Source organism: Pinus tabuliformis, chromosome Q (assembly GCF_031772625.1).
Source record: "Pinus tabuliformis cultivar Carrire ecotype Pingquan chromosome Q, CPIR1, whole genome shotgun sequence".
NCBI lineage: Eukaryota > Viridiplantae > Streptophyta > Pinopsida > Pinales > Pinaceae > Pinus > Pinus tabuliformis.
The window spans coordinates 55,926,913-55,943,565 of record NC_142296.1 but is presented as its reverse complement, the minus strand read 5'-3'; the positions used below and the strand labels follow the sequence as shown (position 1 = coordinate 55,943,565).

The 16,653-nt window shown below is 38.3% G+C and overlaps 2 protein-coding genes across 3 annotated transcripts in view; one reads left to right on the top strand and one right to left on the bottom strand.

Moving 5' to 3' along the window:
• LOC149218271 (translocase of chloroplast 34, chloroplastic-like) overlaps positions 1-16,653 on the top strand; it is a 105,743-nt gene that overhangs the window by 21,575 nt on the left and 67,515 nt on the right. For both annotated transcript variants that reach the window (XM_089383881.1, XM_089383880.1), the window contains 4 exons: positions 6,864-6,986; positions 7,093-7,200; positions 7,376-7,500; positions 7,736-8,000. In XM_089383881.1, coding sequence (XP_089240007.1) covers positions 6,888-6,986; positions 7,093-7,200; positions 7,376-7,500; positions 7,736-8,000 — 597 coding nt within the window. In that variant the 5' untranslated portion in view covers positions 6,864-6,887. The remainder of the gene's footprint in view (positions 1-6,863; positions 6,987-7,092; positions 7,201-7,375; positions 7,501-7,735; positions 8,001-16,653) is intronic.
• Positions 10,907-12,354, bottom strand: LOC149218272 (uncharacterized). The gene is made up of 3 exons (XM_089383882.1): positions 11,838-12,354; positions 11,466-11,681; positions 10,907-11,339 (listed from the first exon to the last, which is right to left on the bottom strand). The coding sequence occupies exons 1-3, from the start codon at positions 12,214-12,216 to the stop codon at positions 11,170-11,172; spliced, it is 765 nt and encodes a 254-aa protein (XP_089240008.1). The 5' UTR covers positions 12,217-12,354; the 3' UTR covers positions 10,907-11,169.

The window sequence follows — 16,653 nt, the reverse complement described above, 5'->3', positions numbered from 1 at the left end:
AGCGACGAGATCTTGCTTTCTACTAATGCATGAGATCATAACAAATACCAAACTAAAGCACCCACCTGTAGTGCTTCTTCCATTGGTCTCACTGCCAGTGCTTCTTCCATCGGTCTCACTGCCACCCCAATCAGAATATGTGAAGCCAATCAACTTGAATTCCTTGCTATCATACTTTAGGCAATGATGAATAGTGCCATGAAGATATCTCAATATATGCTTGACAGCTATCCAATGATCATGACGAGGCTCCCGCTGAAACTGACTAAGAATATCCACAATAAAACATATATGCGGCCTAGTGTCACCGGGTACATCAGAGAACCCACCAACTTACGATAGAGGTAGGATCTACGAGACTTGAGTCAGAGCTTATCAACTCCTGAGATTGGTGATCATTCATAGGAGTAGTCATGGGCTTGGAATCCATCATCCCAAATTTCTGCAACACCTTGATGATATACTTTCCTTGCCCCAGATATATCTCCCCAGGCTTCTTCCATACTTCCGGACCTAGGTAATAGTGCATCATTCCTAGATCCTTCATCTCAAATTCGGCTGCCAACATCTTCTTGCATTCTTGTATCCTTTGCTCCACACCTGTAATCTATGTTGCACGAAACTTCAAAGAACCCAGCGTTTCGGGCCGTACCCGTACCCGAAACTCTGAAACTTGGCCGAAACTCGACCATCATGTAATCATATATTAGAGTTAATATAGACTTCTTTTTCCTTTTAAATTGTCATATATGGGTCTTATTCCCTTTTTTCTGGCAAGATAATGTGTTATTCACTTATTTCTTCATATATATATATATATATATATATATATATTTAGATATACATATATCACATTTCCACTGACGTTTCGGCCGATGTTTCCATTTTTGGGAGGTGACGTTTCTAAACATACCCGTTTCGGAAACTCCGAAACGTTTCGGCGTTTCATGCAACTTAGCCTGTAATGAATGTCATATAGTAGAATAATGTCTGGGTCATTATCCACAACCTTGATGTATTGATTTGGATCAACAATACTTTTCATGAACCCAATTCTTAGAAGGTATGCATCCATTCTTGCGTACCATGCTCTAGGAGCTTGCTTCAAACCATATAGGGCCTTCTTGAGTCTACAAACATGAGTATCTTTGCTATTTACTTCAAAGCCTTCGGGTTGTTCAATGTATACTTCCTCATCGATGGTCCCATTCAGAAATGCTATCTTTACATCCATTTGATGGATATTCTATCCCATTGTAGCAAGCAATGAAACCAAAGATCTAATGGTAGTATACCTTGCGGTGGGTGCAAAGGTTTCTTCATAATCGATGCCTTGCTTTTGAGAGAAACCCCTTGCAACAAATCTAGCTTTCTATTTGTCTATACTTCCATCAACAACGTGCTTGATCATGATGATCCATTTGGAGGTGACAACCAATTTGTCACTAGGTCTAGGAATGATTTCCCAAACCCCATTCTTCATGATGGATTGATATTCTTCCTGCATTGCCTTCTTCCATACTTTTTGATGAGCAACTTCTTCAAGTGTAGATGGTTCAACTTCAATTAGTTTTGTCATATATGCAACATGTCCATAATATCTTTTCGACCTTTTGCTTTCTTTAAAGGTTCCTTTCACAACCCCATGTCCTTCAACATCTTCAAGAGTAACTTTTACCAATTTGTCCTCTTCCTTGTGTTCAGTATGATCACAAGTTGAATAGGCTCACTTGGTCCTTCTTCCTCTTGAATTGTAGAGGGATTGTCGTGGTGTACTTCTTCTTCTTCAAATATTGGTGTATCTTCGTCATCAGAATCAATAGGGATATCTTTGGATCTTTTGTAGGCATGATTTTCATCAAATATAATGTCCCTGCTTACTTCAATATGTCTTCCTTCCTTGATGTAGATTCTATATGCTTTTGAGGAGAGACTATAGCCAACGAAGATCCCTTTGATGCTTGTAGAATCTAACTTCTTTCGTTTGTCCTTTGGAACATGGATATAGGCAGGACTCCCAAAGATTTGGAGATGGTCCACACTTGGCTTCTTCCATGTGAATGCTTCCTCAAGTGTCATATTCTCAAGAATTCTATGAGGACTTCTATTTTGAATATATACTGCTATCATTGTTGCTTCTCCCCATAGAAATTTTGGTAAGTCTTGATCAAGGAGCATTGTTCGTATACCTTCTTCAATTGTCCTATTCTTTCTTTCGGCCACTCCATTTTGTTCGGGATAGTATGGAACAATGAGCTCCCTTTTAATTCCTACCTCTTTATAATATGCAATCAATTCTTTAGAAGTGTATTCCCCACCATTGTCAGATCTAAAAGTCTTTATTTTCTTTCAGTTAGGGTTTCCACTTCAGATCTAAACTCCTTGAATTTCTCAAATACTTCATCCTTTTTCCTGAAAAGGTAAAGCCATGTCTTTCTAGAGTGATCATCAATGAATGTTACATAATAAAGATGACCTCCAAGTGATTTGTCAGACATAGGCCTACACACATCAGAATGAATGAGGTCTAATATTTCTTTAGACCTTGTTTCACTATTTGTAAATGGTTTTCTTGTATGTTTACCCAAAGAACATCCCTTGCAAACTCCTTCACGATCTTCTTTGATATTGGGGATGCCATGAACTAGTTGATTTAGAGTGGGAATGACCTTGTAGTGTAGATGACCATATCTTCTATGCCATAGCTCAATGGGATTGATTTCCATATGAACTAGAGCTTGAGGAGATGGTGTTATGACTCTATATAAGCTTCCTTCACGAACTCCAATAACCCTAGCTTTATCAATACTTGAATCTTTTCCCCAAACCAAAACCTTTCCATCAACAAAAGCAACTCTATCCCCTTTATCTTCTAAGCAAGAAATTGAAAGCAAATTCTTTTTCAAACCTGGAACATATAGTATATTGTTGAGATGTAGCTTAGCTCCATTCTCCAGCTTCAAAGATGTTGATCCCAGGCCTCTAACAACATAGCTTTTGTTGTCTCCCAATTCCACTACATGAGAAGATGGTTCCTTTGATAGAGTGTGAAGTTGTTTACTCTCCCCTGTCATATGCCTTGATGCTCCATTGTCAATAATCCATGCATTATCATCATTAAGTGAACCTATAAGTGCAACCAAGAACCCTTGACTTTTGACCTTGTTGAATAAGTAGTAGAAGATCTTCTTGATCCAGCTTCCTGCAGTATTGAATCCCATTCTCATATAACTTATCATAGAGGGAGTAACCATTTCCTTCAAGCCAACAGAGTGATCTTCAATCTTCCTTGACCTTAGCTCTAAAACCATGTTGAGAAATCAATGCTAGTAGAGTTAGGGTTAGATTTCTCTTTCTTGATAATTACTTGTGAATTATGTTGGCTTCTTTTACTTCTTTGTTATATTATCTTTCATCAAGCAATTACCAAATTATGTGTGTATGAAGATCACAAGAACACAAGAACACAAGACACAACATGTAGGCACTCTGCCAGGGCAAAACCCCTATCTAGGGGAAAACCCAGTCAAAATCTCTTCCTTAAATAGTTTTCTTGAGATAACCAAGACTCTTCAACCTAGACACAGTCCACCTCCAATTTAAGTCAACCTCTCCTTCCAACAACTTTAACCTAGATCTTGGGCCTTGCAGCAACAACACTTCGACCCAACAAATCTAGAATTTCGACCTTCCAATAGCAGAATCTTTGACCCAACACTTTCAGAATTTCGACCCTTCCAGCAGTAAGACTTCGATCTAGCAACTGGCCCAGTAACTTCGCATAAGAGAGAGAAAGAGATAGCCCAAAACCTTCGACCTTGATCCTTCTAGCACTTCTTCTTCTCTTCTTGGGATTTCACACTTTTTTTGCTTCCTTCTCTTGGATATCAAACTTGTGAGATAGATGCTCCAAATGAATTCGAACTGCTTATATATATACCCTTTAGGTGAGGTTGAATTGCCCAATTTGAGGCTGACTTGGTGTGGAGGTGTCAAATACCTAATTTGACTCAATATTAATCTTTTTTACATGATTCAAATGCCCAAGAAGGGTCTCATAAAATGTACAATGACTCTAATGACTCAATATAAATCCGATGACTCCACAATGGGGACTTTGACTAATAAAAGATGACCCAAGCATGAAACCCATGCTTTAATAAGTCATTGTAATAGTAATAAAAATTTTCTTTTTTCATTCTTTTGACAAGTACATTACATAATGACTCAAATACATTTATGAAGACTGAACCTAGTTACATTCTTCAACACTTGCAAGCATCTTGTTGCCTCAAGATGCTTCATCTCTTTATCAACTAACTTATATATATATATATATATATATATATATATATCCGCCAGTCCAAGCATGCTTCAAACATTCAATCTTTTAAGGGAGAGATCCTGCACAATCATAACCCCAATTAGTATTAAACCTTCAAATATATACAAGTAAACACAAACCTTTGGGGTCCTTAATCATTTTGATGCTACTTATATCATCATCAAGTTATCCAAATATACAACTTGTTAGAAGCTTTTCTTCTTTCTTCAGCAACACCAAATACAACCTCTGTACTCTACAAATCTTTTGTTTGCAGAGCCAACTGCTGAGGATCACTGGCTGCAACTGGGACATTATCAACACAATCCCACACTACTTGCTCCTCCTGCACCACTGCTATCCTTTCATGCCATGAATAGAAGTTGGACGCACCATCCAATCTATCCTCAAATCTGAGATCCTGATACACCATACTGCCAAATCGCACTGCCCAGAATCCCTAGTGGCCAAATCGACTTGGTGAACTTGCTCCCTCTGAATCGCAGCACCTGCTCATGAAGATGAAAACTGTGTTTTGTCTTCAATCAGAGGCTATGCTTTGATACCATGTTAGATTTCCTTAAAGCTCAGTGACTGATTCACAATTTTCGAAGTGTAAAACCAGAAATACAAACAACAGCTGTTCTGGAAACTTAAATTACAAATACACAGAGTTTTCCAACTTAGCATGCACAACGGAAATAAATAAATAAATCTGAAGACAAACACATTCAACACAGAACACAAGATATACCTCGGAAACCCCAACTCGAGGGAAAAGCTGCAACTTCTGTGTTTTTTATTATCTTCGGCAAAAGGGTAATCTTAATAATTTACAGCATGGGAAAATTTCCCTTTCTATACAGGAAAACACTGATCAGCTCCCAAGATAAATCAACCTCCCTACTGCAAACTCGATCTGCCATATAACCATTTATATCTGCTTTTCTGCGCACACGTGTGAGCTGCAGATCTCTCTTCCTGCGCACATGTGCGAGTGGAATAACTGCAGTGAAGCTGTGAGAGCAACTCAGCCTTCACTCGATCTCCTTCTTAGTTGCTGAAGCTCTATGACCTGTTGAAACCGTAGTCTCTCCCTTCACTGATCTGACACACTGGTTGTGCTCAACTGACTGGCCACTTACTTGCTCTATCTCTTATAATTTCGACCTAAGCCCCTCCTTTACTCTCAATGGCTGAGATTAGATCTTGATGAAGGGCTGAGATTAAATCATAAGTTAACTCATGATTTTTAACTTTTTCCTAAGTGTAACATTAGGAAATACTTAATAGATTAATATTCTGCTAAGTGGCTGTATTGTGTATGGGCCTCTCTGCTAGCCTTAGCACCTAGGCAAGCAGAACCATTACTGCTTTACTCCAATCAACAATCTTTGTAAAATAATTCAAATTTATAAGGATTTTATATAGTTTCAAGAAAAATTGTGAGTAAATTAATTTTATCCTATAGAATTTGGGCAAATATTTTTTGAAATTAAATGAAAATTGGAGAATCACTTTTGGAAAAAAATGGAAACTTTGCCAAATGGAAAAATTTATCCCCTAAAATATTCCATGCTCCATTCTAACATGATTCCTGGATGTGATGATCCACTACTTGGCATGTAACAATCCTTGTACTCTGATCCATTGTCTGCATACCTCTGCTCTCCTTCACACCCCATCATGAACCTTTGATCCTCCTTGCATATATTTTTCCTGTCATTCGCCTTCCTCCTGCGCCTCCATTGTACATCCCACACACGGATGTATATTGCATCACATACGAAATTACAATATGTAAAAGTTAAACAAATTGAAATGATAAAATAATATGCAAACATCTTAATCATTTGGTTTCAATCTAAATTGCAACTTTAACCAATTTTCCTTTCATTCGTACAAATTTCAGAAGATGCCTTTGTGTCCTTCAAACTAAGTCTTACTCTCTAGATTCTTTTCACAGTTTCTTCAAGTGATATGTGTCTGATTGTCTATCTCATCTATATTGTTTACTCCATGACACAACTTGTTTATACCATGTCATGGCTTCCCATTCCATTGGCCAAAATGTCTATGCCATTTTTGGTCCCACACATCCTCCCGGACAATAGATTTGCGCAGTTTTTTCTATGGGTCATTCTACACAACTGATAGTGACTGGTTAAACCCTTTTCAACCCACATCATATTTACAGACAACATACTGAAGTTTCAATGGCCAACCCTCCGTGGGAATAAATGTGGATTTCTGCATGTTAGGATTGCCTTTTTCAAATTTTTATGGTTCTCTGGAAATAGTCTCACTTCCTCATTTGTGGAGAGATTTGAATCCTTTTTACCTCATATAGCTGGATATTTCAAACTTATTCACTTTATTAAAAGTTTGCTCACCAATGTTGCTAGGCCTTAGACTGAGGTGCTTTCTTTTCTTTCTTTTTATTTCTTCTCCCTGATACGGGTCTAAAAATCCAAAGAGATTTCAAAGCTGTACTTTGGTCTTTGTCACTGTTGTCTTACAAAAGTGGATTGCGTTACAGGTTTGTCTCTTAGAAGCAGGTGGCATGGCATCCCAGCTTGTCCGTGAGTGGATGGGTATTCAACAGTTTCCTGTTGCTACTCAGACAGCACTGCATCGATTACTTGGTAAATTAAAGCAGGAGGTATGATGCATGATTCTAATTTGTGTGTTTTTTGTGCTGTGTCGTGTTCCTGTTGCTTTTCTCCATGTTAAGGTAGGTATGCCAAACTTGTGTGAAATTTATGCAGAGTGTGGATACTCTCACCATCCTCGTTTTGGGGAAAGGTGGTGTTGGAAAGTCTTCAACCGTGAATTCTATTGTTGGGGAAAGAGTGGCCATTGTCAGTGCCTTCCAGGTATGGATTTCTCTGCATATGTGCACCACTTTAAAGGGTTGTCGAAGAAAAATTAGCTTAAATTTTGTAAGCACATTGCTTGAGAGTAAAATTTTTATGGGTTATGGTTTGTAGTGGACTTAATTAACTGGTTTGTAATTGACACTTTAGCGTCGTTTTCATGTAAAATGTGCAGTCTGAGGCAATGCGACCCTTAATTTGTTCAAGGTCAAGAGCAGGCTTTACACTAAATATAATTGACACCCCGGGGCTAATAGAAGGTGGTTTTGTTAACGATCATGCTCTTGATCTTATAAAAAGGTACCAAATACTTGATATTGCTTCACTGAGCCTATGTCATATTGCAACTCCTTGTACACAATAGTCTGTCCATTTTAATATCTCTAGGTCATTCTCAAGATTTGTTATTGAAGTGTATTAGTTTATGATATCACAGTTTTTGTAATGGTTGTGATTAATGATTTCATTGTGGGTCTTCAATCACTTTACAAGACGGGCCCTAAATCAAAGTTATGTGTTGAGGCTATCATGGCAGGTTTCTCATAAACAAGACTGTTGATATCTTGCTTTATGTGGACCGGTTGGATGGTTACCGAGTTGATGACTTAGATTTGCAAGTCACAAAGGCCATCTCTAAAAGTTTTGGGCAACAAATATGGCGAAGGGGTATAGTGGTTCTGACACACGCTCAGTTGTCCCCACCAGATGAGCTCAGGTATGCTGACTTTGTTGACAGAAGATCGGCTATATTGCAAGCTGTAGTCCGTAAAGCTGCTGGATTCAAGAAAAATGATGCTCAGGTGATTATATTAGTATACATACTTCTGACAGAATTTGGAACTGCTTGCTTTGGGTATATGAATAATTTTGTCATGGTCAGTAATGGGTAGCAATGTTCATTAACAATCAACTATTATCAAAGTTTTGGAGATAGTTATCTCTCAGATCTGGGTAACTTTGACATATAACTATCTCCAAAACTTTGATAATAGATATAAATACTTCTGACAGAATTGGAATTTGTTGCTTTAGGTGTATGAATAGTTTTGTCATGGTCAATATTGGGTAGCAATGTTCATTAACAATCAACAACTATTATCAAAGTTTTGGAGATAGTATTTTTTCAAATCCGGGTAATTCTGATTTTTTTTTTCATCTCAGGTGATTATATATAGTATACATAATTCTGACAGAAGTCTTAATTGCTTGCTTTAATTATATGAATAATTTTGTCATGGTCAATATTGGGTAGCAATGTTCATTAACAATCAACTATTATCAAAGTTTTGGAGATAGTTATTTGTCAAAGCTGGGTTATTCTAATTTTTTCTTTTTAATATATTTCTCATAATCTTTTGAAATGGGGCTTTCTAAATAGTTATTTTGTTAATTGTTGAATGCTTGAACTAGTCCATCCACAAGACTTAAGAATAACATCCAATCTTATTTGAGGGTGGCTAGGTTCTCCTTTCTCTCAAGGCAGACGTGACTATCTTTTCTCTATTCTTTAGTTTGATATGCATAATAGATTTACACTTTCTTTATCAGCGTGAAAATATAATGAAATCATATTACTGTAGATTCTAATCAATTCTAGTTTATGCTTAATGCATAAATATATTTCAATGTGATTTTTTCACAGTATGTTTTGTGTAACTATAGTTATAGTCTCTCCACATTTTGGCTGTTTTCCATCAATAAAACCAAAATATACAAAGAAAAAAATTACTAAAGTATTTGCAAATCCTTTTACATTTCAGTACTGATAATATTTGGTTACACAAAGGGAATCCTTGCTAAGAGCAACCAAAGACCAGATTGGATAATGACATTTGAAGTATTAGAAATAATGAGGTTGCGAGGTGGAATGAGGCAATTCTTATCAAAGCTAACACATTCTCTCCGTTTGGTCCACCCAGGTCTGTGTTGTAGGCGAATTGTCAAGTTCTTTTTGGTGCTTCTACTCGGGGAATATATAAATTCTGTTGAAGGAAATTTAACGTTAATGATTACAATAACTGATACAGTGCAACGCACAACCTTTCTCATGCTTGAATTCAGCCCTTTGTCCCAATCTCCAATTAGGAATCTTTTAGCAAATTTTCCTACAGGTGATATTCAATTGCATCTTGCATTGTCACTGCATCTGGACTGGAAGTGGTTCTCTGCAGCCACCTATATAAACAAAAGCAGCAGTTATTCTCCATTCTCCTTTCCATTTCCTTGACTAGGAATTATCCAGAATTAATGATTCCATTCCAAATCTCAAATAGAGCCATACGTTTTGTTACTGCACTATCTAGCATCTTAGTGCGAGGCCTCACTAAGCAACCTAGATTGAGAGCAACTAATGGAGGGTTACTACTGTCACCTCAGAAACTATTCCGCTTGTTTTAGTGGTTGGACACAGTCCACCACAAGGGAGGTTTCCCTAGTAGATTTTAGGGATCAAGTAACCCAATTTGCATTAGGCTTAATGACCCCCTTGAGGGTTCTACAAGAAGATTTCACATGGGAATAAGTGTGTGATGCAGGAGCATCCAGACTTAGCCAACAATGTGATTGTCTGTTCACATGTTGTGGCTAACATGAGATGAATTTCACTGACCTGAGTGGTGAGAGTCAGTTTTGGTAGAGGGTTGGATCTCTCGAATTTATCTTTGCTTTAATTATTGTAATAATTAGATCACTGTATTATTTTTAGACTAAGAGATAAGTTGTTAGTATAGGTGTGTATCAGAGCTTGAGAATAGGGATTTAATGGTTGAGTGATAAAAATAGAGATTGAGTTGTCAATGCAGTTAGGATAGGATTTGATTCATAAAAGAAGAAAGAATGTAATAACAGAGAGATTAGATGATTGAGAATAGAGTGAGTAAGAGAGAGGTGTGACAGATATAGGGTTTGAGATTGAAATAGAGGTCAGACAAAGTGTTGTAATCGAGCCGAGAGGGCCAAGACTCTGTAATTTCCATTTTATTGAATAATTGATTGAAGTGTGGTGTGACGCACTGTTCTGGTGCAGAAATTCAATTGTAGCTGTGTATCAGCGTTCTGGACCTAATCGGGTGTTTTCTTTGTTTAAACACTTTATTTATAAATCACAGTCAATTAGTGTTAAGGGTTAATATTGTGCTTAAGCGTTAAACCTTTCCTTAAGCGTCTTTCTTAAAGTATGAATTAAGCACGTGGGTAGTATGCGACAAAGTGGTAAGCTATATCTCGCGCGCCCGAAAGGCTGGAAATGGTATTTCTAAATTTCACCTGATTAGCCTAAGTGGGTGACACGTAGCACGAGAAAACCCTTTTCTCGCGTGCTCTCGACTTGATATCGATTGTGCAAGAATCTGCGCAAGATTGTGCGACAGCCGTTCGATTGGACGAGTCATATCGACGGTGGAGATTGTCCGGGTTAGTTGGTGAGCGGACGACGCGATATCTGTTGGATGTGGAGAAGTGAGATCAATGGCGCAGATTGAGGCGCTTGATAAAAGGAGAAGTCAACGAGGGACCGACAGTGATTGGTCAGATAAGTGGGACCCTCAGGGGGAAAATCCACGTACAAAATATGTTTGTGCGCAGCTGATTGGTTACAAAGTTAACCAGTAGTCGAATTACCAATGTTACCAGACACGGAATCGGCAATAAATCGGCGAGCCAAAAGAGCGAAAGTTTTAATCGGATCGGGAAAAAATCGGCAAATTCATTAAATAAAAATATACACATATATTGAATTAAAAAAACCATTTTTCATTAATATTGGGTAAAGGTATGTCCAAACAATGCATAATATCAATAGATGTCCAAAATATCATGAATAAATAAGTATCTCATATATGTTATGAGTCCACACATGATCCAAAGCACTGAGTCTTGAGTCCTTAGAAGCATATGCTTCTAAAAGTTTACAAAAAAGTAAAAAACTGCATACTAATCAGAAAAAAATCAGCAACTAAGAGTCTAAGACTCTTAAGAGTGAGAACTAGAAGCAATTCCTCCCGCTCCTTCGCTTGCTTGACTCTCAAAGTTCTCCAAGTCATGAAGGCTGAAAAGAGGAGGCTCATCTAATTGAACCCATTCTGCCGCATTTGTAGCTTGCAAATCTAACTCTTCAAGGTCAATTGGTGAATGATCAATACCTGTCATTATCATGAGACATTGAAAATTGAAATGTGAATTAAAATTTCACTTTGAAGTTTGAACTTTAAACTTTTAAAGTACGAACTAGATTATGAAACCTTCAAATTCAAGCTCTCGAATCTCACCTTGTATTTGTTTGTTGCGAAGTCGTAGATTGTAATGGACAAATACAAGGTCATTCAAGCGCTTTTGTGTCAATCGGTTGCGCTTCTTAGAATGTATTTTCTCAAACATGCTCCAGTTGCGTTCACAACCTGAAGCACTGCATGCTTGGTTTAAGATTCGAATGGCAAATCTCTTCAAATCTGGCGTATCACTACCAAAGTTTTGCCACCAAAGACCTAGCAAGTGGTAAGGGTTTGTGAGTAGAAGACTAGAAGTACCAAATTAGTAAATAGTAAAAACTTAAAAAGAAAATAAAATTTAATAAAACATTTAACATACAAAATAAAGTTTAAACAAATTTAATGAATTGATGAAGCCTTCAAGCTGGGTACCTGGCAACATCTTTGACCTTTGTCTTATAGCACTGGTATAGGCAAACAATTTAGATGGTGTCCTATAATCTTGTAGTTGGGAAAAGACACGACTTTGTTGTTCTGGATCAGGGAAGCACCTTTCCAAGCATGTCATAAGTCCTCTGCCAACCTCCCCATCCTCATTAAATTTGCTCTTATCATAAAAATATTGTGGGTTTAAGAAGTACCCAGCAGCATGTAAGGGGGAATGCAATTGCCTATCCCAACGTGCATCTATAATGTCCCAAAGAGGCATATACTTTGTCTCATCATCCCCATATCTTCTTTTGATGGCCTCCTTTGCGAGATCCATCGCCTCATAAATGTAACCCATAGCGGGTTTGTCACCATCAACCATCCTGAAAGTTCAAGCATTCAAATTTAAAGAAATATGAAACATTGTAAATAAAAAGAAGCTTGAAATGAAATTTAAAAAATGAAAAAGTTAAAAGACTAAAAGTACCTGAGAACTCTAACAAGGGACTCCGTCACAGCAATAATCTCTTCGGCATCTTTCCAGAAGCCATCATTAAACACAAGTGCAGCAATTTCGATGCCTTCAGGGGTCTTGGAATGTTTAGATCCCATCCACTCAGGTCCCAAGAACATCCTCTTCAGATTTATCTTTTGCTCAACCACAGATTGCAAAGATATGAAATTTGTTGCAAATCTAGTCATTGCAGGTCGAACAATTTCTTTACCTTCAGTGTATATTCTCATAGCATTTAGGACAATAGTGTGGTTGTATAGGTATTTGGTTATGGATTTTGCCTTCTCCACAACCTCATGTATCCAATGAAGCTTACCAATGTCCTCAAGCATTAAATCTATGCAATGGGCAGCACAAGAGGTCCAAAAAATAGTGGGGTGCCTCATCTCAAAAAGTCTACCAGCAGCCATATAATTCGCTGCATTATCGGTGACAATTTGTACAACATTTTCTTCTCCCACTTCTTGAACGACTTCCTCCATCATTTCACAGATAAGTTGGGCAGTCTTAACCTTATCTGAAGCATCCACTGACTTGAGAAACATTGTGCCTGCGGGACAAGATACAAGGAAATTTATTAAAGTTCTATTCCTCTGATCTGTCCATCCATCACTCATGATGGTGCACCCTGTTTCTACCCATGATGAACGAAACTCAGCTAGCACAAGCATGACATCTTCAACACTCTCTAACAACATATCTGTCCTAAGGCTCTCTGATGTAGGGGCTTTGAACCCTGGACCTACAACAGCAATTGCATCAATCATAGCTTGCCAATAAGGACTTCTGGCACAGTGGAAAGGTATGTCAGAATAGTACCAAAAGTTAGCAATGGCCTTCCTTGCCTGCCTATGGATATTTTTTTTCCAACCAGTGCCATCCAAGGTAGGTTGGGAACCGGGTTTTGTGCGGGGAGCAAAAAAGGCGTTTATGTTTCCACCTCCAGTGTTCAAGGAAGGAGTTGAAGGGCTGGCATGGCTTTGAGTTTGACTTGGCCTTGGAGGCATGTGTGGAAAACTTGGGAACGACATTGAGGATTCAGGAGATTGAGGTGACATGGGGCTAGTGGCAGAAAAAGTATCAACTCCAACATTTCCTATTTCAGCAGTTTGCTTTGCTCTCTTTGCATTATGCTGCTCTAACATTTCAAGGGCCAAGGCTGCTTGGTGTTTGACATTGTCGTCAACCTTGTCGCAAATACCTATATCATGGCCAGTTATTTGTGCAAGGTGGAACTTGAACCTATAAATGCCTCCACTACATTTTGATTTGCAAAATTTACAAAGGAGCCTGGGGTCTCCGGGAATCCTGTCACAATAAGCCCAAGCAAAGTCCTTCTCTCTCGGCATTGTTGTTGCTTTGAACTTGTGTTTAATTAGTGGCTTCTGTTAAGATTTGGAGTCCGGCTTCTATTTAATTTGTGAATCCTGTCACCTGTGAAAGACAAGAAAAAATCAAATTTAAAAATCATCCAAAAATTTAAAATATGCTAGAAATTTAAAAAAGTAAATGAAGACAGATGGACAAAACACTCATATCTGTAACTCTGACTGGGTAGTATGGGTAGAGCATTGGTCATCTGTATATGGATCAAATTCTCATACATTTCATTGCCCTGGTGTGAACCAAAATAGTCATGAAAGAAGCCTTGTAGGCTTGTACAGTATTCACTGTTCAGGTTTTGCTGATAGAAAATTAGAAATATGGTCTCTGTTGAAAGTTTGAAACTTGAATCAGCAGTGTATGGAATCATGGATCTGGTGTTAGGGAGTGTATTTCAATGACAGAGCATTCCTCACAGTGAAAGCATCCTATTGCAGATTCCAGAGTGGACACACGGACATATAATTGCTCGTTTGTATGATCGAATGCTAACTTGGATATCTAGGTGAACCGATGCGGATAAATACCGCCACTTCTATAACTTAATCCTATGTATAACTGTAACACTATATCCAGATCTGTGTTTACAGTAAGTAGCGATGTTATGACGAGATGATAAATATTACTAGATTGGCCTCCGCCTTACTAATAAGTTAATAACATACCTGTGTTTTGGATTAATAGAATTAATTTTTAGGAAATTATATTCATGATGAAGATGACGGTAGGCAGTAGGGTGAAATACGATTTCGTCTTAAAATAGAGTCACGACTTATTTAAAAGGCATGTGTTTATTCTGGTAATAATAAATAAGAAATTGTGATGCTTTGGATATAATGCATATAGATGTTTAGTTGAAGTTCTGGTTTCTTAAGCACTACAAAGGACTTTCAATGTGAAGTTTATACGATTACGTGAAATAACCGGAAATTATAATCAGAAACTGAAAGGAGGACTAACTGGATCAGTAAAAAAAATAAGGAACGAAAACTAAAATACCTATACTCCATGATAAAATAATTCTACGGTAAATTTCCGAATAAATTTATTCCAATGACTTATAATTATCTAGACCTGTGACCTGAGTTTCACTGACAGGGACTGTGCTTCGAAGTTCGAATGCGGCTTCGTCGTTCGGCAGGGTGCTTCGTCCAGACTCCAGTGTTCGTCGTTGGCAGGGAATGTGTGCTTCGAAGGCTGCGTCCAGGCTTCGTCGTTCGGCAGGGTGCTTCGAAGTTCGAATGCGGCTTCGTCCAGGCTTCGTCGTTCGGCAGCGAATGTGCTTCGAAGGCTGCGGGAATGCTATCAACGCAAAAGCGGCAATGTATCAGCGTTAAAACAGTTAAACAAGTCACGGGAATGTTATAAACGAAAACGCGGCAAACCGGAACCCGCGAAAACCCTATTCCAATTTGGCGGGACTCGTTAAAATCGCCGGAAATCGCATAAATCGCGAGTCAAACTCGCGTTGACCACGAGTTAAACTCGGTCAACGCGAGTTGACTCGCCCAGATTCGAAACGGGACTTTTAGCGGCCGATCCGACTTTCACTCGCGATTAATCGCCGGAATCGGCGATTCCTGTTTCACTGCGAATTACAGACTACCACCTCATTTTCGTCAACCTCCTGCATCATTTTTGGTATCAGAGCACAGAAATTAAGTTTTGCTAGAGTAAACATGCCACCGAGGAGAGGAGTTGGCATAGGTTGGGGGAGACCTGAAGCAAATGCAGTTCTGCTGGATGAGATCTGGAGTCTGCGTACAAGGATGGAGACAATGGAGACTTCTCAAAGGAGAGCACCTGATGAAGGAGATGCCAGTGCTGCAGAAGAATCTTCTAAGGAAGAAGAAGAGGATGAAAGTGAAACTACCAAAGTTCTCAAAATGTTGGCTAAAGTAAGTGGAAGACCAAAGGTGGAAATACCTTTGTATGATGGGAATCTCAATGTAGAAGAGTTGATGGACTGGATCAGTTCATTAGACAAGTATTTTGACTATGAGGAGGTTGATGATAAAAAGAAGGTGAAATTTGCAGTTACCAGATTGAAGGGTCATGCAACTATCTGGTGGGATGAACTACAAACATCTAGAGCAAGAAAAGGAAAGTCCAAGATCAAACAATGGGATAAAATGGTGAGTGAATTGAAAGTTAAATTTATGCCAAAAGATTATCAGTTAAATCTTTTTAGACAGTTACAAAATTTGAGGCAAATGTAAAATTTTCTGTTTCCCACCCCGGTTTTCAGTTTCACCTTATTTCTCCCATATAGTTAAATGCCCATTCCCATAGCCATACATTTAACAGACTGAAAAAATAAATATTGCTGAAAACACAAATTCTGGAAATTTTTCAGAGTGCTGGAAATTGCAGAAATAAAAAATCAGCAATTAAAACAGCCATAAAAACACATTTAAACTCAGTGATTTTTGGTCAACTTGACCCTGGAAAAACCCCCTACAACTCTTGGGGAAAACCAGTTTGAGAGCTCTTCTTTATTTCTGGAAAATGCCTTTTACAGAGAAAATATTTTTCAGCAAAAAATCAGCAAAAACAGAAATTTTCCAGCAAGCAAACTTATCTGTTTTTTTCAGCTAACAGACAGTCTGAAAATGGCTGTACGGACTGTACGGACCGTACGGATGTACGGACTGTACGGACGTACGGATGTACGGACCGTACGGACTGTACGGACTGTACGGACGGCCGTACAGACTTGTACAGACAGACCTCGAAATTCGTGCAGAAAATCGCCTCCTCGATATTCGTGCTGAAAATCAATTTTTTCACTGTTTTGCTCACTAAATCTGCCTTTTTCTGCTTGTTCTTTATGCTGTTCAGATTTGCTGAAATGCTGCCTTGGTGTGTGTGCCAAACTGCTGCCTCTTTCTCCTCCTTGTCCAGAAATCTCCCTTGCTCTCT